The sequence below is a fragment of the Polyodon spathula genome, chromosome 4 (genome assembly GCF_017654505.1).
Source record: "Polyodon spathula isolate WHYD16114869_AA chromosome 4, ASM1765450v1, whole genome shotgun sequence".
NCBI classification, from domain to species: Eukaryota; Metazoa; Chordata; class Actinopteri; order Acipenseriformes; family Polyodontidae; genus Polyodon; species Polyodon spathula.
The window spans coordinates 44,150,787-44,177,774 of NC_054537.1; the positions used below are offsets into that span (position 1 = coordinate 44,150,787).

Sequence of the window (26,988 nt, forward strand, 5' to 3'; positions counted from 1 at the left end):
ACAGTCTTGCATCAACAGGGGATCCTGACAGAGCTGATACAAGGGTGGTTGGCTTTGCCATCCCAAGCTAGTAAGTCCCCCTGCTCCAAGTCCCCCCTGTCCTACCACCAGAGGTTAGAGGAGTTAGAGGGTGCTCTCTACATTGTTGCCTCCGAATGGGTAGGAGATCGAGCCTCATACCTGGAGGAAAGGGAATCTGATATAGCCCCTCTGCAGCAACCATCGCTGTCAGCCGAGCTCATACCCCTGATGCAGTGAGCAATGACAGCTCTGCAGGTCTCATGGCTGGCGGCTCTGACTGAGAGGCACTCTATATATGATGTGCAGCCTCCCGCTCCTTATCCGGCTCCTCCAGCTCATCCAGACTTCCTGTTTGAGCTGTAGTCCTTCCGGGTCCACCCAGTGACATCCGCAGCTGTCCCATGTGTAGCGGGCGCGCTCTTATCAGGTTTTTGATGCAGACAAGCTGGGGCTGAACCACTTTCTACCAGTGGAAGCCTCTATTGCAGGATTGGTACAGACTGCCAACCGGTCTCTGCTGTCCAAGGAAGCTATATACCCCAACAAGCAATGCCGGATCACTGAGATGATTTCTAAAGAAGAGACATGCTGCTAGTGCCTTTTCAGCCCGACTGGGTAACTACAACAGCGTCCTCGTGGCATATCAGGTGCACCTAGTCAGGTCCTTTACAGACCTAGGTCACTCTGTCCAACAACTGGATGAGCTCCGCCTCATATCCAGAACTCTCCTGCAGCTTTCCAAGCTCAGTGGGCAGGTAGTAGGCAGAAACCTGGTGCCACTGGTAGATGCACGGAGGCAGTTGTGGCTTTCTCAGGCCCGTCTGTCTGAAGGAGATAACGCCATGCTGCTAGATGCTCCTGTCACCCCTGGGCACAGCTTTGGTCCTGCAGTAGATGACATGCTGCAGTGCTCCCATTGTACAAGAGAGTCCAACACCTCCAGTGTGCAAGCAGGGACATCAGCAGCATTAGGAAGCTGGGCACCAATGGCGCTGCAGATTGCAGGCTCCAAAGGGTCAAGCCCATCCATTGGAGCACCAGGCCCCTCTAACCAGGGCTTTAGAGGAGGCCGACGTAAACCCAGGCATATCATGCCAAAACGACAGGTGCAGACTGCGCCACAGAAGAATCAGCTCTAGGGGTTTGCTGCCTCAGGCCCAGGGCCCTCTTTCAAGGGACCACCTTGAACACTGGGATACACGAACCACAGACACCTGGGTGCTCAACAATGTCAAACAAGGCTATGCCCCTCCCCCCTTCCAGACTGTGACAAAAACATCTGTCGCGATTTGCATTGTTGACCCGTCGGACACCAACAATGGGTTCTACTTGAAGTACTTTCTGGTGACTAAGTGGGATGGAGGCCTAAGACCGATCCTCGACCTCAGGCAATTAAACCTGTATCTGAGTCAGAGGCGGTTCAAGATGCTGACTATGCAATGGCTCGTTCGGTCCATCAGGCCAAGAGATTGGTTCACTACGGTAGATCTAAAGGATGCCTACTTTCACATCCCAATAAGACTGGCACACCAGAAGTACCTACGATTCGCCTTTCAGGGGACCACATATTAATTTTGTGTCCTACCGTTGAGCCTCCCTCTGGCTCCTCGTGTCTTCACGAAGTGCATGGAAGCCATATTCACCATGTTGAGACTCAAAGGCATCAGAGTTCTCAACTACCTGGACGACTGGCTCCTCAGGCGGTGAACAATTCGAAGAGCCTCCTACCTGGGAGTGCATCTAAACTCGGAGGCAATGTTGGCCACTGTTGGATGACAGAGAAATCAGAATGAATGGAAATTTATAATTTCTAGAAATTTCTCAAAAACAAATAATTTTAGGAAAAATCTTTTGTAGCAAAGTTTTGCTTTTGTGGATGAGGTAAAAAGTTACAATAAATAGATGCCTACAATTATTTATTTTAGCAATTATTTTGCAAAACTCTAATGCAAATTCAAAAGTATTCATACCCTTTGATACTATGATAGTATTGTCTACAAGGTGCTAGAAATGTCAATTTTATAATGCAGAACCTAGTTCTAGAAAAGTCTAGAAAATGCTGGATTGTTGGATAACATTATTAGAGCATATAAAAGGGTTAGGCATAGGACAATTACTGTTATTACCAGTAAGTCAATATGGTAAAAGTAAAGAGCTATCTGAAGACCTTTTAAAATGATTTATTGTCATAAAGCTGAAGAAGGATACAAGAAGATTTCCAAGCATTTGAGTATGACGATTTAAACTATTGTTTCTATTATCAAGAAGTACAAGACTCATGGTACTGTCACAACACTCCCGCGGTCTGGAAGAAAGAAGGTTCTTTCACCAAGAACAAGTAGAAGAATTGTGAGGAAGGTTAATAACAATCTGAGATTGACTGCCAAAGATATTCAAAGTGAATTGGATGCAAGTGGAACTGGGGTTTGCATTTCAACCACAGGTCGAGTATTGCATGGTGAAAGTCTCAATGGTCACAGGCCAAGGAACAAGCCACTCTTAAGAAAATGTTACAAGGACAATCGCTTAAAGTTTGCAGTATATAGGCTTGCTACTATTCAATTTTAATTTTTTTGTCAAATCGATGATTAATATCGACATTTATTTTTTTAAAGAATTTACTGGTTTTTTTTTTCGATCTTTATTTTTCAATTGAAGCAGAGCATGGGTTAAATGGACCTTTAAATGCTTAAAAAAATAATATATATATATATATATATATATATATATATATATGCACTTTTTATGCCACTGATAAACGTCTCATTTAATCACAATAAGAAATGCACCTATGGCATGCCTGTAAAGATGGTACGTTAAATACGCACATCAGTTTATTCTCCCAGTGTTTACTGTCATGCAGTGTAATTAAGTTGGAAACTTTTAATTTGCATTTAAACACATTGGAACATGTAAAGCAACCTAAGTAAAGCGATTTAATAATTGATGTGCTTTCATTAGTTAACTTGCTGCGCAGTAATTTTCTGAAAAAAGTGGAAGTGAGTGTTAATTTCAGGCAATAATAAAAGAAAGGGAAATTAGATGTCCATTAATTATTTTTTCATGAATTTAACTTATTTTAGTTTCATTATTTAAATAAAATGAAGATTAATAGCAAGCTGTTTTAATAGCATTAGTGGGCTTTGTATAATTACTTGTTTGTAAGATGTAATTGAATGTTTTCAGGAAAAATATATTTACTTTCTATTTTTGTTATTAAATGGCGATCACACATTGTGTCATTGTAAGTGGTTGTTTCTGAGATTGGTTATTAGTTGATTGGTGCAAGGGTAATGTTTCAACGTTCTGTTATGCAAAGATTTTCATACTGTTTAAACACCCCACCACCACTACACACATTATGAACGTCCTGTGGACTCCCCATGTTTTGACATTGCCTTATCTGGCCTGCCAGAGAATGTAATTGAATACCACTGTGTGGAAGGGTGGTAGGCAATTCAATGACACACACGGGAGACAGACAGTTTATTTGAAAGCACCGCACTGGTGCCCAGTTTTATTAATATTCCTTCTTTTAATTATTTTCATCCCGCAGAGGGCACTGTTGTCCATGGCCTGAATACTGCCAACAGTAAACAGGATCACGGGTTTACCAATTCAGGTAAACAGTCAAGTGCATGTGCAAGTGCTAAAAATAAGAAACAAGAAAATAAAGTTGCTGCACTTTGCAGCGTTTCCCCAACCGTCGCTAGCCCTACGGCCCGAGTCTCGGTTCCCTCCAACTATACACGTGCGGGGTCTGCCCAAGGATTCCTCGATCTCCTATAATCTCTTTCATTTCGTTTGTTTATTTCTCTTTCTCCGTCCGTCCACCGTTGTTTCCAGCAGTGCTTCCGCTAGCTCTCTGTTGGTCTAGAGGGGCAGAGCTGAGCGTTATTTTATAGGCTGCTGACCCCTACCTGCAGGACCATGCATACACCAGACAGTCAACACAGAGCTCCCCTGTTACACACTGCTATACTTGCTTCATTTTGACAACCAAATACATTTTTTACAAAAATGAAATGTTGTTTGTGGGTTGAATTTATCCATCACATGTTTTTTAATTTTCCAAAATACACAATGCATTGCTATTACTATGAAGCAAAATTTAGTTTTTCCAGGGCAACCCTCAATTATTAAATATAAATTGTTCTTATAATAGATATTACTGTTTACATCCCTGGGGGTAAAATGCATCACTGGATCCTGCAGTAGTTTTTTTTTTTTTTTGTTAAATTAGTATGACCAGTAGGTCTTTGACAGTAACACTTATTTCATAGAACTCAAATGTAAGCCCAAAATGAGAAAGTACCAGTAGGAGTATCATTAAATAATGGTTTGGGGACGATGTTTATACTTTTTCTGGGCTGTAGACAGTAAGGTTTTCTTCTGTTTTGCAAATGTTTATTTTTCTGTTGATGGTTTGGATTTTAGCAAGGTTTTAAATGTGTAAGAGAATGCTTGGGATTTATGAGTGTTATTTGTTATGATTGTTAAATGTTACTTTTTGGTGAAAAAGTAATTAAAGCATTATTGCTCAGCAATGTTAATTCTGTTTCATTTCCTAAGTGTTTAAATTTCACAAATGAACCCATCATGAGACACAGTGATTTTGCTTTTCTATTAATATATACACACCCACATGTTTATATGTATATAAGGTGGCTGTAGGTCATGGTGATGTATTGCAGTATAGTTCTGAATTTTACAGACTATCAGGGGAGAGTCTCGTCAGTATCATCTTCTGGACTCCTAGCAGTTAATCCACTTGGCTACATGTGTTGTAAAGACCTTATACGTAGTTATGCCCATAAAGTTTTACTTCCTGACAATTTTGCTCAATCTGAAAAAATGAATCTGCATTGTTTATGTGAGCAGCCATAAAATATATCCATAAACAAAACCTATATCGTACTATATTATATGGCAAAGTAATGTAATCATATTGCTGCTCATACATCAAGAAGTCATAATTAAATGATGTGGCGACACATTGCCATTTTTTTAAATGTTGGCTCTTTGAAATTCCCACTGTTGTTTTAACTCCAGGAGGACACTGGACAACCAGCAGGGTGTGAAACAGATCACCCTAGAAGAGGCCCTTGACAGGGAGGATATTCAAGCAGCTATCATCTGTACAGAAAACATAACCCATGAGGAATACATCAGGTAATGACTCTGCTGTATGCAGCGTTTACGTGAAGAGTTTGGGGGACCGGTTCTTGTTGTCTGTCCCATTTATATTTGTGTCTACAACAAACAAATGCAAGTCTGTGCCTGTATCCAGCCTCAGCCTAAGTGCTACTTTTGTGTGTGTAAATATTTAAAGTACCAATATTTAAATAATGGACATAGAATATTATTTTCCAAACTCACAACTAGATGGTGGTAATCGTCTAGTTCCACTAATTTTCCCAGAAAGAGTTGTTTACAATATCAAACATTTTATTTGGCTTTTTATTTGGAAGCCATATCTCTGTGATTTGGCTAGTTACTCCAGACCTTGTACATAAAACTGATATGGTTGTTGCAGAGCAGTTTTTATCTATTTTTTTGTTCTTTCTTTTACTGCACAGAAAATTCCTTGATGCTGGAAAACATGTCTGTGTAGAATATCCAATGAGCTTGTCAGTGGCAGTTGCTCGAGAACTCTGGGATCTTGCTGATAGGAAGGGTAAGCTAGTTTGGGGATAGGTTAACTCTTTGCAGTCCATTTATTCAGCACTTGTCAGGTGTGTCAGGTAATTTATTTTCACACGCGCTGTTTATTTTACACTCGCTGAGTAATACTGGTTTAAAAGGCATTGAATCGCAAAAGAACACTCAGTACTGTACCTATAGCCAAGCCCCACCCCTTGTTCGCTGTATTTTTCACATACCTCTTTATAGACGTGCATACTGATAAATCCTCTCCTGATCACTTGTTTTACCACCAAACTCCTCAATAATGTGATCCGAGTCATTATTTTATTACTATAACATCTCAAAAAGCTCTGCAAATTTCTGTGATATTCTTTGAGCGCTGGATGCAAAAGCAGCTACCTCCTTTGTTATGTCTGTGTTATCTCTGTAGTGTATTGGGCTGTAATGACACGGTCCGACATTGGACTGGAAAGGGGAAATTGTAATGTCGGACCTGGTCCAACATAGGACCACAAGGGGTTAATATACAAGCATTTCACCTCCAGAGGCCTGGCTTTAAATGTTGCCTAAAGCCTTATGGGGTACGAAACCTTTACCCGCTGATCCCGCAGACTAAGACCTTGATATTGACATAAATTAGGTTTCTGCTAGATACCAATACTTTAGTTCTGAACATTATGATGGGCATATTTTTGTTTGCTTACAGGATTTCCAAGTGCTTGTTAGAATGTGCTATTGCTTGCAGGTAGTTTACCAGTTTTAAACTGTTCAAATAAATTGAAGAATGTTGTTAATGTTTAAGAACTTTAGGGGTGCATCTGCACCTGTGAGCACAGCCACTGTCCCATTGCTTTACCAGAGGGTCCTGGAGGGCTAGTGTCCCTCCTGGTTTTTGTTCCAACTGTACCCTAAATTACTTAGTTGGACCAATTAAGTGCTTATTAGAAGCTTAATTGGTCCAATTAAGTAATTTAGGGTACAGTTGGAACAAAAACCAAGAGGGACACCAGCCCTCCAGGACACCCCTCTAGCCTGTCTTGTTTCATGCAGGAAAGGTCCTGCATGAAGAGCACATTGAGATCCTGACAGCCGATTACAAGCAGCTGAAGAAGGAAGTGAGTGGGAAGGAGCTTCTCGAGGGGACTTTACACTTTACAGGTAAGTTTTTCTTCAAACATAAGACAAGACATGCTGGTCCCTTTTCAGTAAATCTTTAAAAAGAGTGGAAGAAATTAATGGTGCAGTGTCGTAGTGCACACTTATTGGCTATTTTTATACTGAAATTGTGTTTTCTTCAGGCTTGCTTAGATAAATGACAAATAAGAGTAGTAAATGATGATTGAAAACACATTAATAGTAAAGTGATAGAAAAAAATTATTATTTGGCTGGTATAAAGCACAAGTGCACAAATTTGAGACAATAACAACCCTATGCATACGCTGTATGGTCTGACAGGATAATATTGAGGTTGGCAGTTTAATTAAGGTCTTTCTCACATAATGACCTTTGCCTTGGACTGTTTATGTTAGTGATCTTAATTTCATAAAGCTACTGTCAGAGGTAATTTTCTTTTTGATGCTGTTAGCCAGTGCAAACAGTGATTGGTTATCTTTCACACTGTAAATCAGTTATTGGAGATAAACATGTTTCAGTGTACAGTTCAATAAGAAACTGGAGAACACTTGAAGAGGGTGATATCAAAGATTTGTTATGTACTGTAGGAGAGATCGTTGCTTATTTTAATAGTTTTGTCTAGAAAGCAACTGCTCATCATTCATGCAGGAGAGGATGTCTTTGTTTATTATAAACACAGCAGGAGAGTTCAGAGGTACCGTAAAAAACACTGTATAAGTCGATTTTCTAGTCATTTTTGCGGGGCCCTTAAAAGGGGGGAAGAACTTATACACCAGTGCGGCTTATGTGCTGGTGTGTCTAATATTAAACTACTGTACTTGTGCCAAATGGGATTACTACAGCCACAGTTATTATGGCTCGCTGAATCTGAACTGTCAACAACCGGATTTATTTTTTCAGGATCTATGGCATTCAAGTCACGTTTCTCGGTCTCGGTTCAATCATTTTGAATGTTAAACACAAGCTTTCAGACTCTTGACTGGCCTCTTCTCAACCCAGATGTGTGTACGTGGAGGAAAAGAAAAAGGTTAAAGTTACCAGTCTTCAGAATATGAAAGTCACAGCTATACTGCTTCACTGTTAACACAGTAGCTATCAAGCCATATGAATTTCCTTATTCCCACCCTCACGAGTCATTGATTTGTCAACATTCAGTCTTAACCCGCACCTGGGATCCATAGCAAACAGCTATTGTTTATTAAAAAGAGGAAACCTATCAAGTCTTCTATTTGTTGTAACTGCAATGCAATGTTGTAATGCAGGTGTCTTTGAGACTGGATAAAGTAGGACAGTCAGATAAAAAATGAAAATGCTACACAACAGGTTTGAAATTGCGTGTTGTTGAAGCCTGGCGATCACAATGCTGAAAAAAACAGTACGTGACTGGAGACGAAACAAAGGTAAACTTAAAATGGCGAAAGAAAAACAAGCTGATAGAGGAGGAACGTGTTTATGGCCCGATGTAGAAAACATTTTGTTTGAATGGAGTAGTTTGAATGACTAATACATACTGTAACTTGTTCCACATGTCAGTGCAACGCAGTGGTACACTTGTAAAGTATGTGTATAGTTATGGTTCTGATTAACGTAACAAAATGAATGTATTTGTACAGCTGGAAATTGAATGCATTAATGTGTTGATTACTGGTTATTAGATGGTACGCTGTTTAGTTTATTGTTTTTTTGCTTTTTTAATGGATGCAAGCAGCACTGTTTCAGTATGGTTTTAGAAAAAATGCTTGTTAAAGCAAAGAAGATCGCTGAAGATAAGTTTGACATTGCACTAGCTTGTACTTTAAAACATGGTATGCCCATTTTAAGGAAATTTAGAAAAACAGATAACAAGCTGCACTGTTTTTTAAAAACCTTTAAATCCCTTAACCTGTTCTGCAGTCCTACAGGACCTACACCAATTTCGAACACCATTTCCATCACTTCACACCAATTTAAATCAATTATTAATACGGTCTATTAAGCTTCTAAACACACACTTAGTATCGTACTTATAATCAAGGGGCATTCAACGTATTTCATAAGGTATATTTGCAAAAAAAAATAATAACTGCAGTCTTACCGTAAACTTTTGAATATCTATGTGGGGGTCAGATTGGCGGGAAGAATGGATGTTAAACCAGCCAAGCATTGTCTCCAGTCTTCAGACGTTCAAAAGACCCCACTTTCACTGAAAATGGAGTGAAGGCCTGGAAAAATCTAAAGAAAAAACTTCAGAAACATTCATAATCTGGCACCACAAACAGTGTTCTGAAAGGTGGCATTTGTTCAAACTGTAAAATCAGATTCAGATCAAGCAGTTTGTATAGATAGCAGCAATTATAATAAATGAGGAAGTTGTAAAGATAATGTTCCAGGCAAGGGAATGAGCAAAAAGGAGTTAGAGTTTTCGTCGGCTGCCGCCTGCAACGGTATGGGGGGCTCAGATCGGCGGGAAGAATTGATGTTAAACCAGCCAAGCATTGTCTCCTCCAGTGACATTGAAATGCACCTAAATCCTGTATCGACATTACAGTGTTGATTTTGATATCCCAGCTGCCCTAGCCCTCTGGCGGTTGCGCAGTAGAAAAATGAGAAGTTTGTTAGACCTGCTTTGCGCGCTTGCAGGGAAAAAAAAAATCGATCTTCTCTCACAAATATTTTTTGTGTTGGTCAGGACAATTTGTTGTGAGGCTTTGGGCAATTTATTTTGGGGGGGGCTTAGCCTCCCTAAGCCTCTTATAAGTGCCGCCCATGATGATAACTACAGCTGTGAACAATGCCAGTTCGTTATTGTCCTGAAAACTCAGATTGTTGAACATGAACATTAGGTTGTTACACTTAGAGACTTAAGTGTAGATGAGAAATTAATTGATAAAATTAGTGTTTGAACAATTCATGGTTGGTCTTGGATTCAGAAAAGGATGCAAATATATACACCAAATATGTATCAGAGAAGAAACAGGAGTTTAAAGAGAACCGGGTTTTACTGCAAGCTGGAAGGAGAGTACAGCTGAAAATGGATCATCGGAACAAATGACTTTATGTAACAGATTTATAGCGTTGAGCAATACCAGAAATGATTTAGACTACAATGAACAGTGTTGTGAAAAGGCTTTGGTCAGTCTGATAATACTGTGAAGCAAGTTACAGTTGTGGGGGATTCTGTATTGCGCTTTGTTGATGGATCTTTTTGTAGGAAAGACCAGATAAACAGGTCCATTGTCTGTCTTCCAGGAGCAAAAGTTCTCAATATGGCGGAAAGAGTTGATTTACCATTGGGAGGCACTAAAAGAACTTAAGTTGTACTAGTACATGTAGGGATTAACAGTTGTATTGGAAACTAAAGGAAAAACAATGCATGGTAATTTTCTCAGGTATACTACCAGGAATTAGGAGGTCACCTAATTATAAGTAGGATTTTGGCAATTTCATTATGGTGTGCTCAGGAAAACTGGAGTAGCTTTTTGAATCGGCCAAACTTTTACAGGAAAGATGAGTTGCATTTGAACCATCATGGAGCAGGCATTCTAGCAGCCAACGTTGAAAGCAACCTATCCAGCCATTTAAACGAGCAAGGAGGGTGGGAGGGGATATAAATGGGGCAAGTCATCGTTTAACCCTTTGTGGGTCCGACATTGCAAAAAATCCTGTTCCAGTCTGATGTTGGACAGTCCAACATTGCAAAAAACCCTATTTTGACAGGTCATGTGTCTGCTCGGAGCAGAGAAAGCTGACAGAGGGTGTTCCCCAATCGTCTCTGATCAGAAAGAAGGCAGAACCAGCCAAGTATCTTCAAAAGACAGAGAAAAACAATTTGAACAGAGACAGGACTTGGAGAGAGTATCATGGCAGAGAAAGACACGGCAGCCTGAAGAACTTGCAGAGATGATGGATGAAGAAGTCAGTGACTATGAAAGTAGTTTTAGATGAAGATTTCAAAGAATCCAGTGAAGAAGAAATTCATTTTTTTCAAAGTGACGAGTCAGAGGAGGAAAATGGAGAGAGATCACGACGAGCCCGACGTGGAGGGGGGTGGAGAAGCACACCTGTAAGCGCAGATAGTTTTGTGTTAGATAGGTGTCTGCTTTGAAAAGTATCACACACTGGATACTTACAGATACATCTGTGAATAGTATGTACATTGTTCTGTACTTGTTGGTTCAAATTTGAGCACTTTTGTATTTTGCAGTTCTGAAATAAATAGTTGTTGTTTTTGGTTATTTTTTGCCACTTGTTTTCTTTGTTATCTTATTGATTTACAATAAGTTTGGAACCTGAGTGACTGCTCTACAGTCACTCTTAACTCAGCAAAACCAATAATTTAGTCGGTTTTCTTTTTTTTTTACAGTTTTATTTTTGCAATGTTCCCCTCATAAATAGTAAAATAAATAAATAAATAAAACCGTGTTTTTGGTTGAAAAAAACTGGTATAATTCTTTCCACAAAGTATCACTTTGATTACATAGTGATTTGAAACATGTTTTATGTAATTAAGGAGAGGGAATCTAAAGAGTATTTACAATTGAGGTTAAAGTATTCTGCCGTCCCCACTACATGCTGAGTTGTCATAGAGGTGTGTGCTGCAGTAATCTTAGTCAATTTACTGGTATCTCTACTCAGTCACATGCTCTGGATTGGACCAATCTACATCTAGATTTATTTAATGTCAGATCTTTGTCTAATAAGGCTCCGTTAATTAGTGATTTTATTCAGGAGTACAACATTGACAGTCTCTCTAACCGAAACATGGCTTGGACTGGATAACAATGTTTCTCTGATTGAGACATCTCCACCTAACTATTTTTTTTCCAGAAAGTTCTTGCTACTGGGCAGGGAGTGGACTTGCTACTGTCTTCCCTAGTGAATATAGAAACAAACAGGAAATTGTTGAAGGTTATTCATCTTTTGAAGTTTTAACCTTAACATTAAATAGCCCATTGCCTGTTCATATTATAATTATTTGTCGCCCACCTAAGTCAAACCCATTATTTTTGTCCAAATTTGGTGATCTGCTATCTATACTGACAGTCAAGTATGATCGGATTCTTTTATTGGGCGATTGTAACCTTCATGTGGACATTGATTCTGATTCTAACTCCTTGGAATTTCTGAAGATAATGGATTCCTTAGATTATATCTTGCATGTAAAAGATCCTGCGCATAATCGTGGGCCAAATTTAGATCAGTCATTTCTCGTGGTTTAGCTGTTTGCAATCTCATAACGATAGATCTCACTATTTCTGATCATCTTGTCGTTGTTTTAGGTTAATCTGTCAGTATCTACTGAATCATACAATTAAAACTTGAGTAATTCATTCTTCAACTTCAGTAAAGTTTTCTGATGTATGGAGCTCATTGTCACCCCCTGACTCCTTATCAGTTGATTAATACCTACAACATCTATTCGACTGGTATCTTAGATACTATAGCACCATTTAAAACTCACTGTGGTAAACTAGAATGGTAAATTTGTAAACTAAAATATGAGAGACGTAAATTAGAATGGAGGGAATCTAAACTGCATGTTCATTAAATTGCGTGGAAGGAAGGCTTTGGCATTGGCTAGATCATCATATTATTCTAATTTTAATTGAAACAAATAAAAATGATCCTAGATTTCTCTGAAATGGCCCCCCCCACCCCACCCTCCCCTTAATAGCTCCGCCCTTGACATTGGCTCCTCTCTTAGCTGCAATGACTTTTTAAACTTTAAAAAAAATAAAATATGGACATCAGATTACACAGACACCTTCTAGTTAGGATGATTCTAGTGCAGTATTACCAATTAGAGCTGTTAAGGCTACTGTTGAAGCTTTTTCTTTGATTAATTTACAAGAACTGACAGCGCTAGTTCAGCATATGAGAGCTACCACATGCTCTCTTTTTCCTATTCCTACAAACATTTAAAAGATGGTTCACGTGCTATTAATACCCACATTTAAAAAATTATAAATGGTTCCTGTGGTATTGTTCCCTCAGCACTTAAGGTCACTGTGGTAAAGCCTATGCTTAGGGTCCAAATTGTGTTTCTTAAAGTCCTGAATAACTATAGGCCAATCTCCAATTTACCATGCTTAGATAATGTTATAGAAATAGTTGTTGCAAATCAATTACAAAAAATGTCTAATTCTTAATGGTGTATCTAAGAAGTTTGTCTGATTTCATGCTGCACATAACACCGAGACAGCTCTTGTTAGAGTTGAGACCATCACTGACTTATTTATCTGTGATTGTGTAAAAATATGCGTAACACTGCAGTTGGCCACCTCCATGGGTGTTATTATTTAGCTTTTCTTTTTGTTTTTTTGAGGGGGGGGGGGGGTGTGTGTGTGTGTCTTATTTTTAACATGAATCTAAATCTGCTAAATTCTTAAGTCTTTGTTTCACTAAACATAAGGAAAGGAACTTGTTTATGTTATCTTAAAACTTAGAGTGTACATGTATACTTATCCCAAGTAAAAGAAAAGGAAATATCCTTAAAACTGTTAAACTAACTACTCTACAGATCATCTGTGATGAACTCCTGATCTTCTTCTAGCTCTGTTATTGGGGCACGTTTTCCATGTTCTGCATGCAGTACACATGCAGGAGACACGTGGCATGTTGTTTTTTGCACATCTACAATTGTGAAGGCATCGTCCTTTTTTACAGCCACAAAATGGATTTTGTTCCAGTGACAGTGGCTCAGGTGACTGTCATTGGTACTGGGGTAAGGATTCTATGGGTTACTTTTCGACCAAAATCCATTGGGTCTGGAATAGATGGATTTGCTCCTTTGCTCACATATATTTGGTGAAAAGCATGCAGTGCATGCAAGTGAAAGAAGTGTTCCAAAAAGATGGGCTGTCAGTTTGTCTAGACTGTCAAACTTCTCTCTGCCACAGAGCCTTACAAAGAGTTCCTTTCCCTCTGATATTAGTGTCAAACACTTTCATCTGCATGATATGGTATCTCACCAAAGCTTGCAAAGGCAGTGAAGTCATTGCAGGAGGCCAAAACAAGTTTTGCAACTTCTTTTTTCCCTTTCCTGAAAGGATAACTGTGTCAAAGGTAAAAATGTAAGAACTAAGCAGAAGGTCTGTTTGTCAGGATTCAGAAATGTTACATTTAGTTTGTTTGAAAGTACTCTTGATGAATAATAAATAGCAGATTTAACTTAAATATTTATTTCAAAGTTAAATATTAATTTTTCAAATCCCAGATTTTGGATTTAACTTAAATATTTATTTAGCAGTTTAAAAGTTGTTAAATATTTTCAGATTTTTAAATTATATCTCAAAGTACACATGTAAACATTTATATAAACATTTTTCACAAGGTTTAGAAATCTGGAGAAAATGTACGTTAAATCTGGGAAAGAAAATATTTCTGCTGTTTTTTATACAGACTTTACAAAAAAATTCAATATGTATTCAATAACTTAATTTAGCTGATTCTGATAAAGAAGCCAAGAGTATCCTAGTTAAAAAAAAAAAAAAAAAAAAACTCAACACTGAAGTAGGTCATCACTGGGGTAACCCTAAACCGCTGGCCTGCATTGACATGATATAATTTATATTTATATAATAAACGCCCCCAAAAGAGCCCAGATAGTCTTTCATTGAATCATTACACAAGTTTTAAGTGGTAGTATGAATTTGTAAATACACATTAAACCTGGAAGAACTGCAAACTATGTACAAATGTGTTCTTTTGTTCAAAAAGCACATTTTTATTTGTTTGTCCATTTTTGCAAACAATATTTTTGACCAGACCTATCATTTATTTCTCTCTGGGACTTGTAGTTTACAAAGACGGACATTAAAATTGTAGTACTTTAAGGGACTGATAAGTCCATTTTTAGAGTACTTAGGCAATGTTAGCTCCTGGACGATCCCTTCTTTTGTCGGGGAAGCTGGGGCTGTTACAGTTTTTAAGTCAAGACTGAAAACCATACTTTTATAAAACAGCTTTCTTATCTTAGTGGGTTTTAATGTAACTTTAAAATTTCTGCTTTTTAATATTATTTTTGTATATACAGTTTTTTTTTTTTTTAAATATGCTATTTATTATGTAGCAGTTGAATGTGTGTGACATGCCTGGGGACCTTTTACACAAATGTGTTGTGTAAATGCTTTTTATTTTTTTTAATACATTGTACAGCGCTTTCTGATATTTGTGTACGAGATGCGCTATATAAATGAAATAAATAAACCACCCGAGGCGTGATGTTATCAACATGTGCCAAGTCATGCATTATTCCTTTATTATGCCACACTCGCACTAGCATTCAGAGATAAAGGGCCTCATTTACGAAAGGACACAATCGGAACTATGACAATCAGAACTGTTACTGCAGCTCTTAAAGTAAAACATTTACTGGCGGTTCTGACAAACCGGAAGGTGATCCTCCACATATTTAAATTCATTTATACAAAGTCGCCCAGCTTTGTTAAAGGTCTGCGTTTCTCTCATTTTTCTTTTGTATATTTTATGCTGTCATTTAGTATCCAACCTAGTTCACTGTAATTGCTGTAGAGTTTTTCCCCACTGCTATTTTTTTTTTTAAATGCTGCCAACTAACAAAATACAACGCATGTAGTGAACAATAAAATAAAAATAATATTTGTGTCATCGAGTAACGAGGTGCAAACAGGTGATTGATCAATCTGTAGGAGCGTTTGCTAAGGTGCCTTTGTTAAAATGAATAAATAAATAAAATGTACATTTATAACAGTGTTTATTTTTTAGGAAAATACAATTGAAGCCTAATATTAAGGGCCCACAACTGTTGTTGGTTTCAACTTTGGCAATTCACATAAGGACTAATAAGTTACATCAGGACTATTACATTTCAAAAGGTACTAGTCCTTTGGTTTGTATATATATATATATATATATATATATATATTATATATATATATATATATATATATATATATATATATACACACACACTGAATGTACAAAACATTAGGAACACCTGCACTTTCCATGAAATAGACTGACTAGGTGAATCCAAGTGAAAGCTATGATCCCTTATTGATGTAGTCTGTTAAATCCACTTCAATCAGTGTAGATGAAGGGGAAACAGGTTAAAGAAGGATTTTTAAGCCTTAACACAATTGAGACATGGATTGTGTATGTGTGGCATTCAGAGGGTAAATGAGCAAGACAAGAGATTTAAGTTCCCCGTTCTCAACGGTTTCCCGTGTGTATCAAGGATGGTCCACCACACAAAGGACATCCAGCCAATGGCAGGTCAGTGGTTGAAAATGGCTCATTGATGAAAGAGGCCAAAGGACGGGCTACAGTTAGTCAACTAACAGTCCAGTACAACTATACCCCATGCCACAAGGCTAGGATTGTCCATGAATGGTTCCACAAACATGACAGTGAATTCAGCTTACTGCAGTCGCCTGCCCAGTCACCAGATCTCAATCCAAATGAGCATCTGTGGAATGAGATGGAACAAGCTATTTGGAGTAGAGATCCACTACCAGCCAACTTGACACAACTGTGGGAAGCATTGGAGTCAACATGGGCCAGAATCCCTGTAGAATGCTTTCGACACCTTGTAGAGTTGATGCCCCGATGAATTGAGGCCGTTCTGAGGGCAAAAGGGGGTGCAACTCAATATTGGGAAGTTACTAATGTTTTGTACACTCTCTGTGTGTGTGTATGTATTTATGTGTATGTTATATATATATATATATGCGCTTCAGTGAGTTACAGGAAAATAATTCCTGGGGTATGACAGGAGGACAAATACTTGTCTTTTTAATTCTGTGCATCCAAATACTTGTCATTAAACGTTTCAAGAATTAAGGCTACTGTTTGTTATTCTGTCCCAAACCAGCAGTTTGTCACCCAAACTGTTGTGACATTAAATTATATATTATATATGCTGTTTGAAAGAAAAAAAGCACACCACTACAGAAAAATAATTCTTACGTTTGTGCATAACATGATAATTTATATAAAGTAGTAACCCATAGTTTGTTATATTAGTAAAGCAAATTACCACATTATATTTTAATTGAAAGGTAAAAACCAGAGCAGCCCAGATTTTGGGACGTTATCTGAAAATTATAGTGGCCCACAATTTGGGACGTAAATCTAAAAACCAAAGCGGCCCAGAATTTGGGACATAAATGAAAACAGGGTCAGTCTATATTTAATTTTTGATTACATTTGAGATAAACTAATGTAATCCATGTATTATTTAAGCGATAGAGCCCGTCGATGCGGGCTCTGCCATGTGGTAGATGACCGCGACTGGAGTTATACGTCCCGAGCCGTAGGCGAGGGCGCTAATGAAAGTCAAGGTCATCTACCACATGGTATAGCAAGCATCGAGAGAGCTCTGTTGCTATTAGAAAACAATTTATTTCTTTATTTTTGTGCTTTTAAAAAAAACTTTAAAACCTATATTTACCTTGAACTTCTGATATTTTGCCGGATAACCTTTCACTGAGGAAAATAGTCCCTAACATAATTAGAATAGTAAAATGGCATATATGTAAAGAAAACAGTTTTTATTATTATTATGATATTGCCAGATAAATTAACTGTAGGATTGTTGAATAGTCTGTGTAGTATAGAGTCGGACTCAGAACTTGTTTTGGAGGCAGGTAGTCATTCAAGCTGGAAGGGAGTAGATTGGCTAGTGCGGAAAGAACTGAAACAGGGTTGGCAGTTTGACTGGCTGGTTGAGGCAGGGTATTGTTTGGATCCAGCTTATGACAGAATTGTGGACCAATCGTGTCTTTCCTGTTGGTCTGTTGTGCAGTAGCTGCGAATTGAGCCTTCATTACCATGTCCTGCCACAGACTTGATTTTCCTTGTCTCTAGACCAGTGTCAGAAAGTATCAATGTTTATGTAGCTTTTTATGTTATCAGATTAGTTGTAGATTAGAATGTTAAGGGAAAAAGCCAGTATTTATGCACGGATTGATTTAAAATGTAATTCACAGTTAAACACTTCAACGTTCCAGGCCAGCAGGCATCTATGCAAAATAGAAGCCTGCTAGATCTGGAAGCCGATTGGCTGATCACCGATTGGCTGATCACTTAATGATTAATGCACTTACCCGTCACACGTGATTTCCAACTCCATCACCAGTTTTCTGATACAAAGCCCATCTCTTCAGTGTTACAGTTGATCTGAATATCCGTCACAGCCCCTGTTTAAAAAAGGGGGTTTAAAAAATGTCAAATCAGTCTGTCTTGGTTGTGCAGTTACAGTTTCACTTGATGAAAATGCAGCCAAAACAAAGCGAATGAGACAAGCAATGGTAATGTAACAGTTATTCATTAAACAGTTTTACATACTTTGTGTGTGTGTGTATATATATATAATTTTTTTTTTTTTTACCTGTGATTTTAGTTGTTTTTGTGCATTTTCATTTTCAAGTGAACTGTGACATTAGGGCCTTATCGAGCACTATATTCTGCAATTTTGAATACTGACTTTGGATACTGTTTTAATTAATTGGAATTAAATATACACATATATATATATATATATATATATATATATATATATATATATATATATATATAGTAGCGTTTTCTGGAGCGGGTTCTTTGTAAGGCAGGGTTTACACAAAGCCACACAACACAAGCCCAAGTAAAGGTTAAAACCTGTTTATTATTTTCAGGCTTTGACAGCATTCTTGATAAATAAAAATCAAAGCAAACAAAGTAAATAGTCCACCACCAGTGGGAGGTCCTTCAAGCATTGTCTTTTCAAGCCAGGGTTTATTACCGAGGGTCGTTTTCATACAGAAGGTGGGTCCAAGTGCTGTTCGAGTTCTCCAGTCCAGTCCTAGTTTGTCGTTGAGTGTTCAAATCCTTGTTGTAATTATCTCTGTAAAACCTCCTTCTCCACAGTACACGTTCTCTCTCCAAATACCTCCTACTCCATTACCTGCCAGGGTCAAAAAAAGACAAAGAAAGAAATCCAGAGGCGCGGTTAAATAGAGCAACTGATTAGTATCACCTGTCTGCAGTTTGGCTCTGATTACAACTGGAGACAGGTGTGGCTGTTCTGCTGCAGTCTAGAAGTTTCCACTGAGCTGTCCGTGGGCCTGCCTCTGTGGAATACTTCATATTGCTGTCCGTGGTCCTGGCAGCCAAAAAACAAAGAAACCTCGCAGGCACATAACGTCCATCCACAACACAACCCCTGAAACCGCTACAATATATATACAGTACTGTGCAAAAGTTTTAGGCAGGTGTGAAAAAATGCTGTAAAGTAAGAATGCTTTCAAAAATTGACATGTTAATAGATTATATTTATCAATTAACTAAATGCAAAGTGAGTGAACAGAAGAAAAATCTACATCAAATCCATATTTGGTGTGATCACCCTTTACCTTCAAAACAGCATCAATTCTTCTAGATACACTTGCACAAAGTCAGGGATTTTGTAGGCATACAGTCAGGTGTATGATTAAACAATTATACCAAACAGTTGCTAATGATCATCAATTCAATATGTAGGTTGAAACACAATCATTAACTGAAACACAAACAGCTGTGTAGGAGGAATAAAACTGGGTGAGGAACAGCCAAACTCAGCTAACAAGGTGAGTTTGCTGAAGACAGTTTACAAAAGTCATACACCATGGCAAGACTGAGCACAGCAACAAGAGACAAGGTAGTTATACTGCATCAGCAAGTTCTCTCCCAGGCAGAAATTTCAAGGCAGACAGGGGTTTCCAGATGTGCTGTCCAAGCTCTTTTGAAGAAGCACAAAGAAACGGGCAACGTTGAGGACCGTAGACGCAGTGGTCGGCCAAGGAAACTTACTGCAGCAGATGAAAAACACATTATGCTTACTTCCCTTCGCAATCGGAAGATGTCCAGCAATGCCATCAGCTTAGAATTGGCAGAAAACAGTGGGACCCTGGTACACCCATTTACTGTCCAGAGAAGTCTGGTCAGAAGTGGCCTTATAGGGTCGGATAGGTGAGTGCTGACTGTAAAGTTCAAGCGCACGTTTCACTAGTTAAGCAGGAGAAGTACGCAAGGTAGTGATAATCTATTAGAAAAAGAAAATAGATTAATTAATGTAGTGTCTGCAGGTACGGCGTGCCGGCAAAATGCATAGTATTGTATTTTTCCTGTAGGTGGTCATCTGGGATGCGGAGATCACGTGACGTGGGTGGGTTGGGAAGAGTGCGAGTGTGACGAGATGGCGTCAACTGAGCTAAGATACAGTCCTGGGTGGGGAAACGTAATCTATGTTTTTAACTATCAAAAAATCAAATGGACTTTTGCAAACAGTTTTCATGTAACTTAAACATATCTGAAATAAAAAAAATAAAAAAAAACACAAAATATTTTAAATGTGAAAAATATTTTTTCATGCCCTAAACCTCGCTTTATCTTTCATCCAGTGGCCATCTTGGATTATATTTTTAAGTCTGCTGACTTTGAGCTTTCCTAATTAAATGGAAACATATTTATAGATAAATTATTGATGGGACCAACAGGACCACTGCCTGCTCCTGGGATGCCAAAGAATCCACAACTGCCTAGCAAAATAAGTACTAGTTACAGAATATGTTTTTTATTTATTTATTTTTATATATGTAGTCGTCTCCAATTTTTTTACCCCAGTTTTCTCCCCAATTTAGTGTACCCAATTATTATCTGTATCCTCGGCTCACCGCTCTCAACTTAATTACATGTATTTTTAAATAAGATTTAATACAGGCGGAAATGCTTTTTTTGTTTATACATTTTATAACACCTATAGCAATTTTAAATTATTAAATTATATCTTACTAAATCAAAAACAAAAGCTTAATCAGTGGCTGCCATTAAACCCTTTTGCCATGAGTTCTTGAAGACTGTAACAGATACATTGACCACCTTTAATGGGTTCTAGTAAACTTTTAAAAAATAAATTGTGAATATTTTTTAGCCTCTCACCCATTATTAATTGCTGTCTGCGCCATTATACATTGACAGGAGACTTTTTGTAACTGATTTTAAAAGAAAGTATTGTATTGGTTTTGCACTTCAAGCTGCACTACATGGTAACTGTGATATACTTTGCTGTGCTTCCCAGTACTGCAGATTTGCCTGACGCAGGGAAAGTTTTCCACTGAACCCATTGCTTGCTACAGAACATTGAAACTTTTTTTTTTGGAGGGGTGTGACAGATCAGCTTATAGTCATAATTCATTGTATAGTTTTATGTTAAAGGTACTGTATACACGCTAGCCCTTTTAAAATAAATTTCACTACCATTGTCAATAATCCCATTATAGTTTTCAGATTGTATTTCTTTTTGTTCAGTTCTGATGACAGCCATTGAATTATAATACCGTTTGAAAGACACATTTTCATTTTACTGTACCTTGGCTAGCAAGTAATGTTTAATATTTTTAATATCTAACAATGTGGCCGAGTATCAACTGCTCATTAGTTGTTTAACAAAGAGCTGGTTGTCTCTTCTGTTTCTTGTTCTGCAGGGGGCCCCTTTCAGCCAGGGTTTGGTTTTGCCTCCTTCGGTGGGATAGCACGTCTGACCTGGCTGGTAGACCTTTTTGGAGAGCTGACTCTCACAGCAGCTGAAATGGAGGAACAGAAAGAGAACAAATATATGAAATTAACAGCACAGTTTCTAACCAAGGAAAAGAGGTGGGTGTTGTGCAGTAATTACAATACTTTAAAATGTCATTTTTATGGGGAATTATGCTTTTTTTTTTTAACTGAACATTCAATATCCTGTCAATTTTGGTTCAATAAAAAAATACTGTTAAGAACAAATGATTTGATATGAACATCTAACAGTGTATAACAGAATGGCGTACATATCTTAGATCAATGAGATGCAAATTATATATACCTTAAACCTTCTTAAAAGTAAAAGTAAGGCATGCATTTACACCGTCCCTTAATGCTTGTATTATTTCTGCTAGCAGGGTGGTATTCACTAAGGCATGCATTATGGAATTCATTAGCATACCATAGCGCACGCCTTATCTGATAAGGTGCGCCTTAAGGAAATGAAGCCACAACCTATTAATCAAGGAGCTGGGATAGAGGAAGTGTAGAGGAGAACATATTCTCTATCCTGCGCACAGAACAAGTGGAGGGACTGCCAGGGCTGATAGACACAAGCTGTCCAAAGAAGTTTTATTTATTTATTCTCTCTCTCTCAATCAACGCAGCACATTTCTACCTGGACGGGGCACTTAATTCAAATTTAATGACACATATCGTATGTCAATCAAATACTCTACAGCTATGGCCAAAGGTTGTGCATCACCTAGAGTTTTAGGATTGAGACATATAAAAAACCGAATGTAATGTAGGTATTTTATTTGACATATTGTAATCAAAGAAACAACACAATTATATTGCAAACGTGTACCAGAAGCCATATTAGTAGTAAAGTATTTCATTTTGGATTTTGAAATTTCAATTAGTCAGTTTTTCGTTATGTAACAGGTTCTGCCGAGTCAATGTCCAGAGAATGTAAAGATGTTTAAGGCAGATGTGTGGAGAGTAAGGTTAGGGTTGAAATTACAGGTATTATTAACATTAGGTAGGTAGATTACAATTAGACATAGTTAAAATTCAAAGGTAGAGCACAGCAGTGTCACACTAAAGAATCAAGAACCATATTTATTGGCTGCTGATATAAAATTCAGAGTTGCTGCAGTATGTCCACCATTTTGTCATTTTAAATATTTTCACAAAACAAACATGAAACTTTAAAGCTACAGTGTGTAGTGCAAAAGCACATCATGAAAAACCACATTTGTAGGTTAAACGCTAGAATAAACATTGCTACATTTAAAAAAATATATAAACACGTGAAATTTTCGGCCCACTAAAATATAAGCCTTTACATATTCTTTAAGTAAGAAATTGCAGTGTCCAGTGTGAAAATACAACACGAAATAATAAATTAACGTGGCATCCAAAGTAGCACTATAGCATTCAAATGTTCACTACAAAAAAATGCCCCAGTTTCAAGCTCTTCAGTGTCTAAAATATCCTGTAATCTGTTCAAACCAGGGCATTGATTTGGCAGAATCCAGGATATGGGGGAAACTACAAAGTGGTATGTAATCCAATATGTTAACATAACATTATTCAGCAGGTTTCATTTGACTTTATGAAGCAAAATTAGCTAAATCTACAGGGTGATGCAAAACTTTTTGCCATAGTTGTAATTGACACGTTTCATGTTTCCGGGTTCATGAAACCGGGAGTTTGAGTTGCAGGGTATCTTTACTTCTGCTGTCTGTTTATGTGACTCGCTCTGGCGGAAATGAAAAGTAAAAGCTCTTGCAGTGTTCAAACACTAGACAGGCAGCCATTGGATTCCACGACTTCCCAAGTGACTTTGAGCTGCGGAACAAGTGGCTGCAGGCAATTAAAAGACGCAGATTTTCAAATAAGACGCGGAAGCACGTGTCTGCACTCAGCACTTCAAGAGGATACACTGGAGAGGATAAAGGAGTTGGAACCCCGAATAATCCTTCGTTCAGCCATAAATGAATCGTTTCTGTGCATCAGATGAAGACTTCCGCTACTACACACACTTCTCATCTGAACAGGTTTTTTTTTTTTTTTTTATTTAGTAGTCACCAATTTTTTTTTTTATCATTTTCTCCCAATTTAGAATAGCCAATTTTATTTTTAGGCTCAGCTCACCACTACCAACCCTGTGGGAGCGGTGAAGACAGATACACACTGTCCTCCAAAGCGTGTGCCGTCAGCCGACCACTTTTTTTCACACTGCAAATCCACCATGGAGCTACCTCAGAGCTACAGCGTCGGAGGACAGCACAGCTCTGGGCAGCTTACAGGCAAGCCCGCAGGCGCCCGGCCCGACTACAGGGGTCGCTGGGGTGCGGGGAGCCGAGGACACATTGGCCGACCTAAACCCTCCCCCTCCCCCAAATTGAAAAAGCAGAGGAGCCAGATGGTTACATGAAGCATTGCCAGCAGCACAAGAACAGATGAAGTTCTTTAGAATGGAGGGCTTCTTATCTGTCTGCAAGGTCATCTAGAGGTACAACAATTTAACATGTGATTCACAAGCAGAAATATCCCAGGCCAGTGAACAGAATTATTATTTATTAATATCGTGGTTAAAATAAAAGAAAAAAAAAGTTAACACAAGCTGATAAAATTAAAAGAAAATGTACGTTATTAAATCGGGTTAGTTAGAAAATCTGCAACCACAGTAGATAATAAAATAGGCCAAGAAGGAAAGCAATGAACTTGAACAGTAACATGAACTGAACTCATTCTTCCTCTGGGACCTGTAGCACCTAGCTGTCACTACCACAGCTTGGTTCACAACATTTAAGACCACACACACACACACACACACACACACACACACACACACACACACACACACACACACACACACACACACACACACACACACACACACACACACACACACAGAGAGAGAGGAGAAAAAAACATATAAATAACGTGAATCACTTAAAATGGCAATAATTTAAAGGAAATTTTGTTTCCAATGACGAAGGATAGTATGCTTTATGAGCTATTAAACTTGTAAACTTTAGTGAAGCTTAGGACAGCTAGACTACTAACATTAGAAGCATACTAAATGAATAACCGTGATCGGCACGTGCCCTAAATTGCAGTGACATTCTATATTTGTATTTATGTAAAACACCAGTTAATAGTTTTGTAAAATTGTACTTTTAAAATATATAAACTTAATTGACACTCGCCTTCGTTGTTTCCTATATTGTATCTGACCAAACCCCTTTCTTCTTCTCTCCTTTTCAAAATTCTGCCTTTCTCTGTTAGCAAGGAATGCCTCCATGATCAGAAAGATAAACTTCTTGCTGAAAGGCAGCTTTTTGTAGGTGCTATGTTTCCACAGCATTTCAATGCATTACAATGCATTAGGCATATTCAGCAGATGCTAATCAATCTTACAACTTATTTTAAGGTGTGTGTGTTAACGTGTGCCTTATACTTTAAGGTGCAGCTTATCTAGGTTGATAAACAAGGCTTTCAATAGCGCGCACATTATCCTACGAGAAGGCATGCCTTAAAGTATAGAAGCCTTTTGGTGAATGAGCCCCCAAGTCTCATAATATTTTAGAAGCCTCACCATATGTAAACCGTGCAAAATTCACCACCAAAACCTGCCATGCATGGAAGGCACACAGCAGACTTTATAATGCTAAGCCAAACCTGGCTCTCTCTTAGTTATGGACAAAAAAGTATCAGCTATTAGCAATAGGCCAAGACCTACAGATCATTTGGCAGCCTTTACAGCTGAATGCTAAGGAGCTGCCAATCTGGGCAGTTAACTGTCTAATGGCATCTCCACTGGCTAGCTACACCCCTGTGAAATTGCTTCAAGGTATTTCATGCCTTCTGAAGGCCTTCTGTAGGCCTTCTGTTGGGGTGATCACATAGGATAAACAGATTGTGTACAATCTGTTTATCCTATGTGGTTTATCCTATGTGTTTATCCCCCCCCCCCCCCCCCCCCCCCCCCTTTAACAATATTGAAAACCTTACAGTATGCAGTGTGGTTCTTTTCTTTGTTTTTACCAAATTGTCTTAATGGTTTCTCGTAGGCCGCTGACCTGGATTGAGGAAAGAGCCCCGGGATTAGGCCGTGTGAAAAACATTAACTTCCGATTTGATTCTGGAACCCTTGACCACATTCCCAATGGTCCACAGGAACCGGTGGGTCTCTTCATGCAGGACCTCAATTGGTTTGGTGAGAAACTTCTGGGACAGGTCAACTCAGAACAGCTTCAGGTGGAACGTAGGCGCATCCTCCACTGTCTGGAATTGGCTGACAGGATCAAGGAGCTGTGCCAGAAGCCTGCCCAGAACAACTTCTAGAGAGCAGAAAGTCTATCTTACAGAAGACACGAGTGAGTGTGGTGGGAAAATTACATCTCATGCAATTTCTGTACTAACCTCTGAGCTGTTTGTTCATGTGTTTGTTTAGCCTGTGTGACTTAAAAAGGGATTATACCAATGTAATAAGAAGTTTGAAGTTTATTTAGTAAATAAACTGCTATAGTCTAGACGTTTCTCTTCCTCTTTCAGCCTTCACCACACATTTTGTTATTGCTAAGTGAAGAGGGTTTAAGGTAAACCAAAAATGCCCATATATAGTCATGCTTTAAAGTAACTGCAAGAAAGCCTATGTGACAAGACAAAGATTGTCATGGTGCCAGGAGGAACAAGACATGCTCGCTTAAGCCATAATAAGTTAATTATAAGTAGTTATGATATTAGTTATATGATAATTTGATGGGCCACTTTAATGTTGCTACTGCTATGATTGTTTAGGGTTTCCGTGCTCAGGTTTAAATGCTATTACGGGTTATAAGATTTAGGTATAATATAATAATAATGTGTTATTATTGGTAGTTGTTTGTGAAGATACTTCCTATTTCTTTCTGAAAGATAGGTGGCCCTTATAAGGGATGGAAAGGTACTGACTACTAGCTAGAAAGAGGAAGTTCTATTTCTTTAGCAACCACAAGTTGTTTCCGTGGGACTTCACAGAAATGTCACCGACTTACATTTATTTTAGGGTGCTAGCAATTTAAATAAGTTGTTATGATTGGTCTCATCTTAATCTTCCAAGCTGTCACGATCCACTAATATTGAGTTAAGCTTCTTTGATTGGCTAGCAATAACTGTAGGTTACAAGGTAAATATTATGCTTATTGGCTCTACGTAGGCAGAACATTGCTCGGTTTCCTAACACCTGCGTGTGTTGAGAGTGTTCTCGGGTTTGCAAACCATTAAACTTATTTGGTCAAATTTGCTTGTCCTACTGAGTCTCTGTCTTATGGAGTTTGAATTATAAAACTTCCATCACATGAGGCAATGTTGACCCAATGTTTGACCCATTGCAGGTCAAAAGTATGTGCAGAAGATCTGAATTTGACTTTGCTTATAAAATAAATATTAGTAGACACACATTATATAATCACACACAGACTTGCTTTAATTTGGTCTGGTTTTAATGACTCTACAAACAACAGTGCCACACCTTCTTATGGCCTAGTATATACATAAAACTCACATGCTTGATGTGCTAAAAAAAAGACTGCAGCTTCATAGCTTGTTTAAGGATGCATTCTCTTTGTGGGTGAGAAGTAATGTGTGATCAAACTTGTAAAGTGACCACAAATGAAGACTAGGTTTTATAT

At 38.2% G+C, this 26,988-nt stretch overlaps 1 protein-coding gene across 4 annotated transcripts in view; it reads left to right on the plus strand.

Annotated features, from left to right (window-relative positions):
- The window catches only part of blvra (biliverdin reductase A), a 44,253-nt gene extending 18,405 nt beyond the window's left edge, over window positions 1-25,848 (plus strand). For all 4 annotated transcript variants that reach the window (XM_041247975.1, XM_041247978.1, XM_041247976.1 and 1 more), the window contains exons 3-7: window positions 5,074-5,193; window positions 5,601-5,698; window positions 6,718-6,825; window positions 21,265-21,433; window positions 25,387-25,848. In XM_041247975.1, the coding sequence (XP_041103909.1) occupies window positions 5,074-5,193; window positions 5,601-5,698; window positions 6,718-6,825; window positions 21,265-21,433; window positions 25,387-25,660 (769 nt within the window). In that variant the 3' untranslated portion in view covers window positions 25,661-25,848. The remainder of the gene's footprint in view (window positions 1-5,073; window positions 5,194-5,600; window positions 5,699-6,717; window positions 6,826-21,264; window positions 21,434-25,386) is intronic.
- Window positions 25,849-26,988: the final 1,140 nt, after the last annotated feature.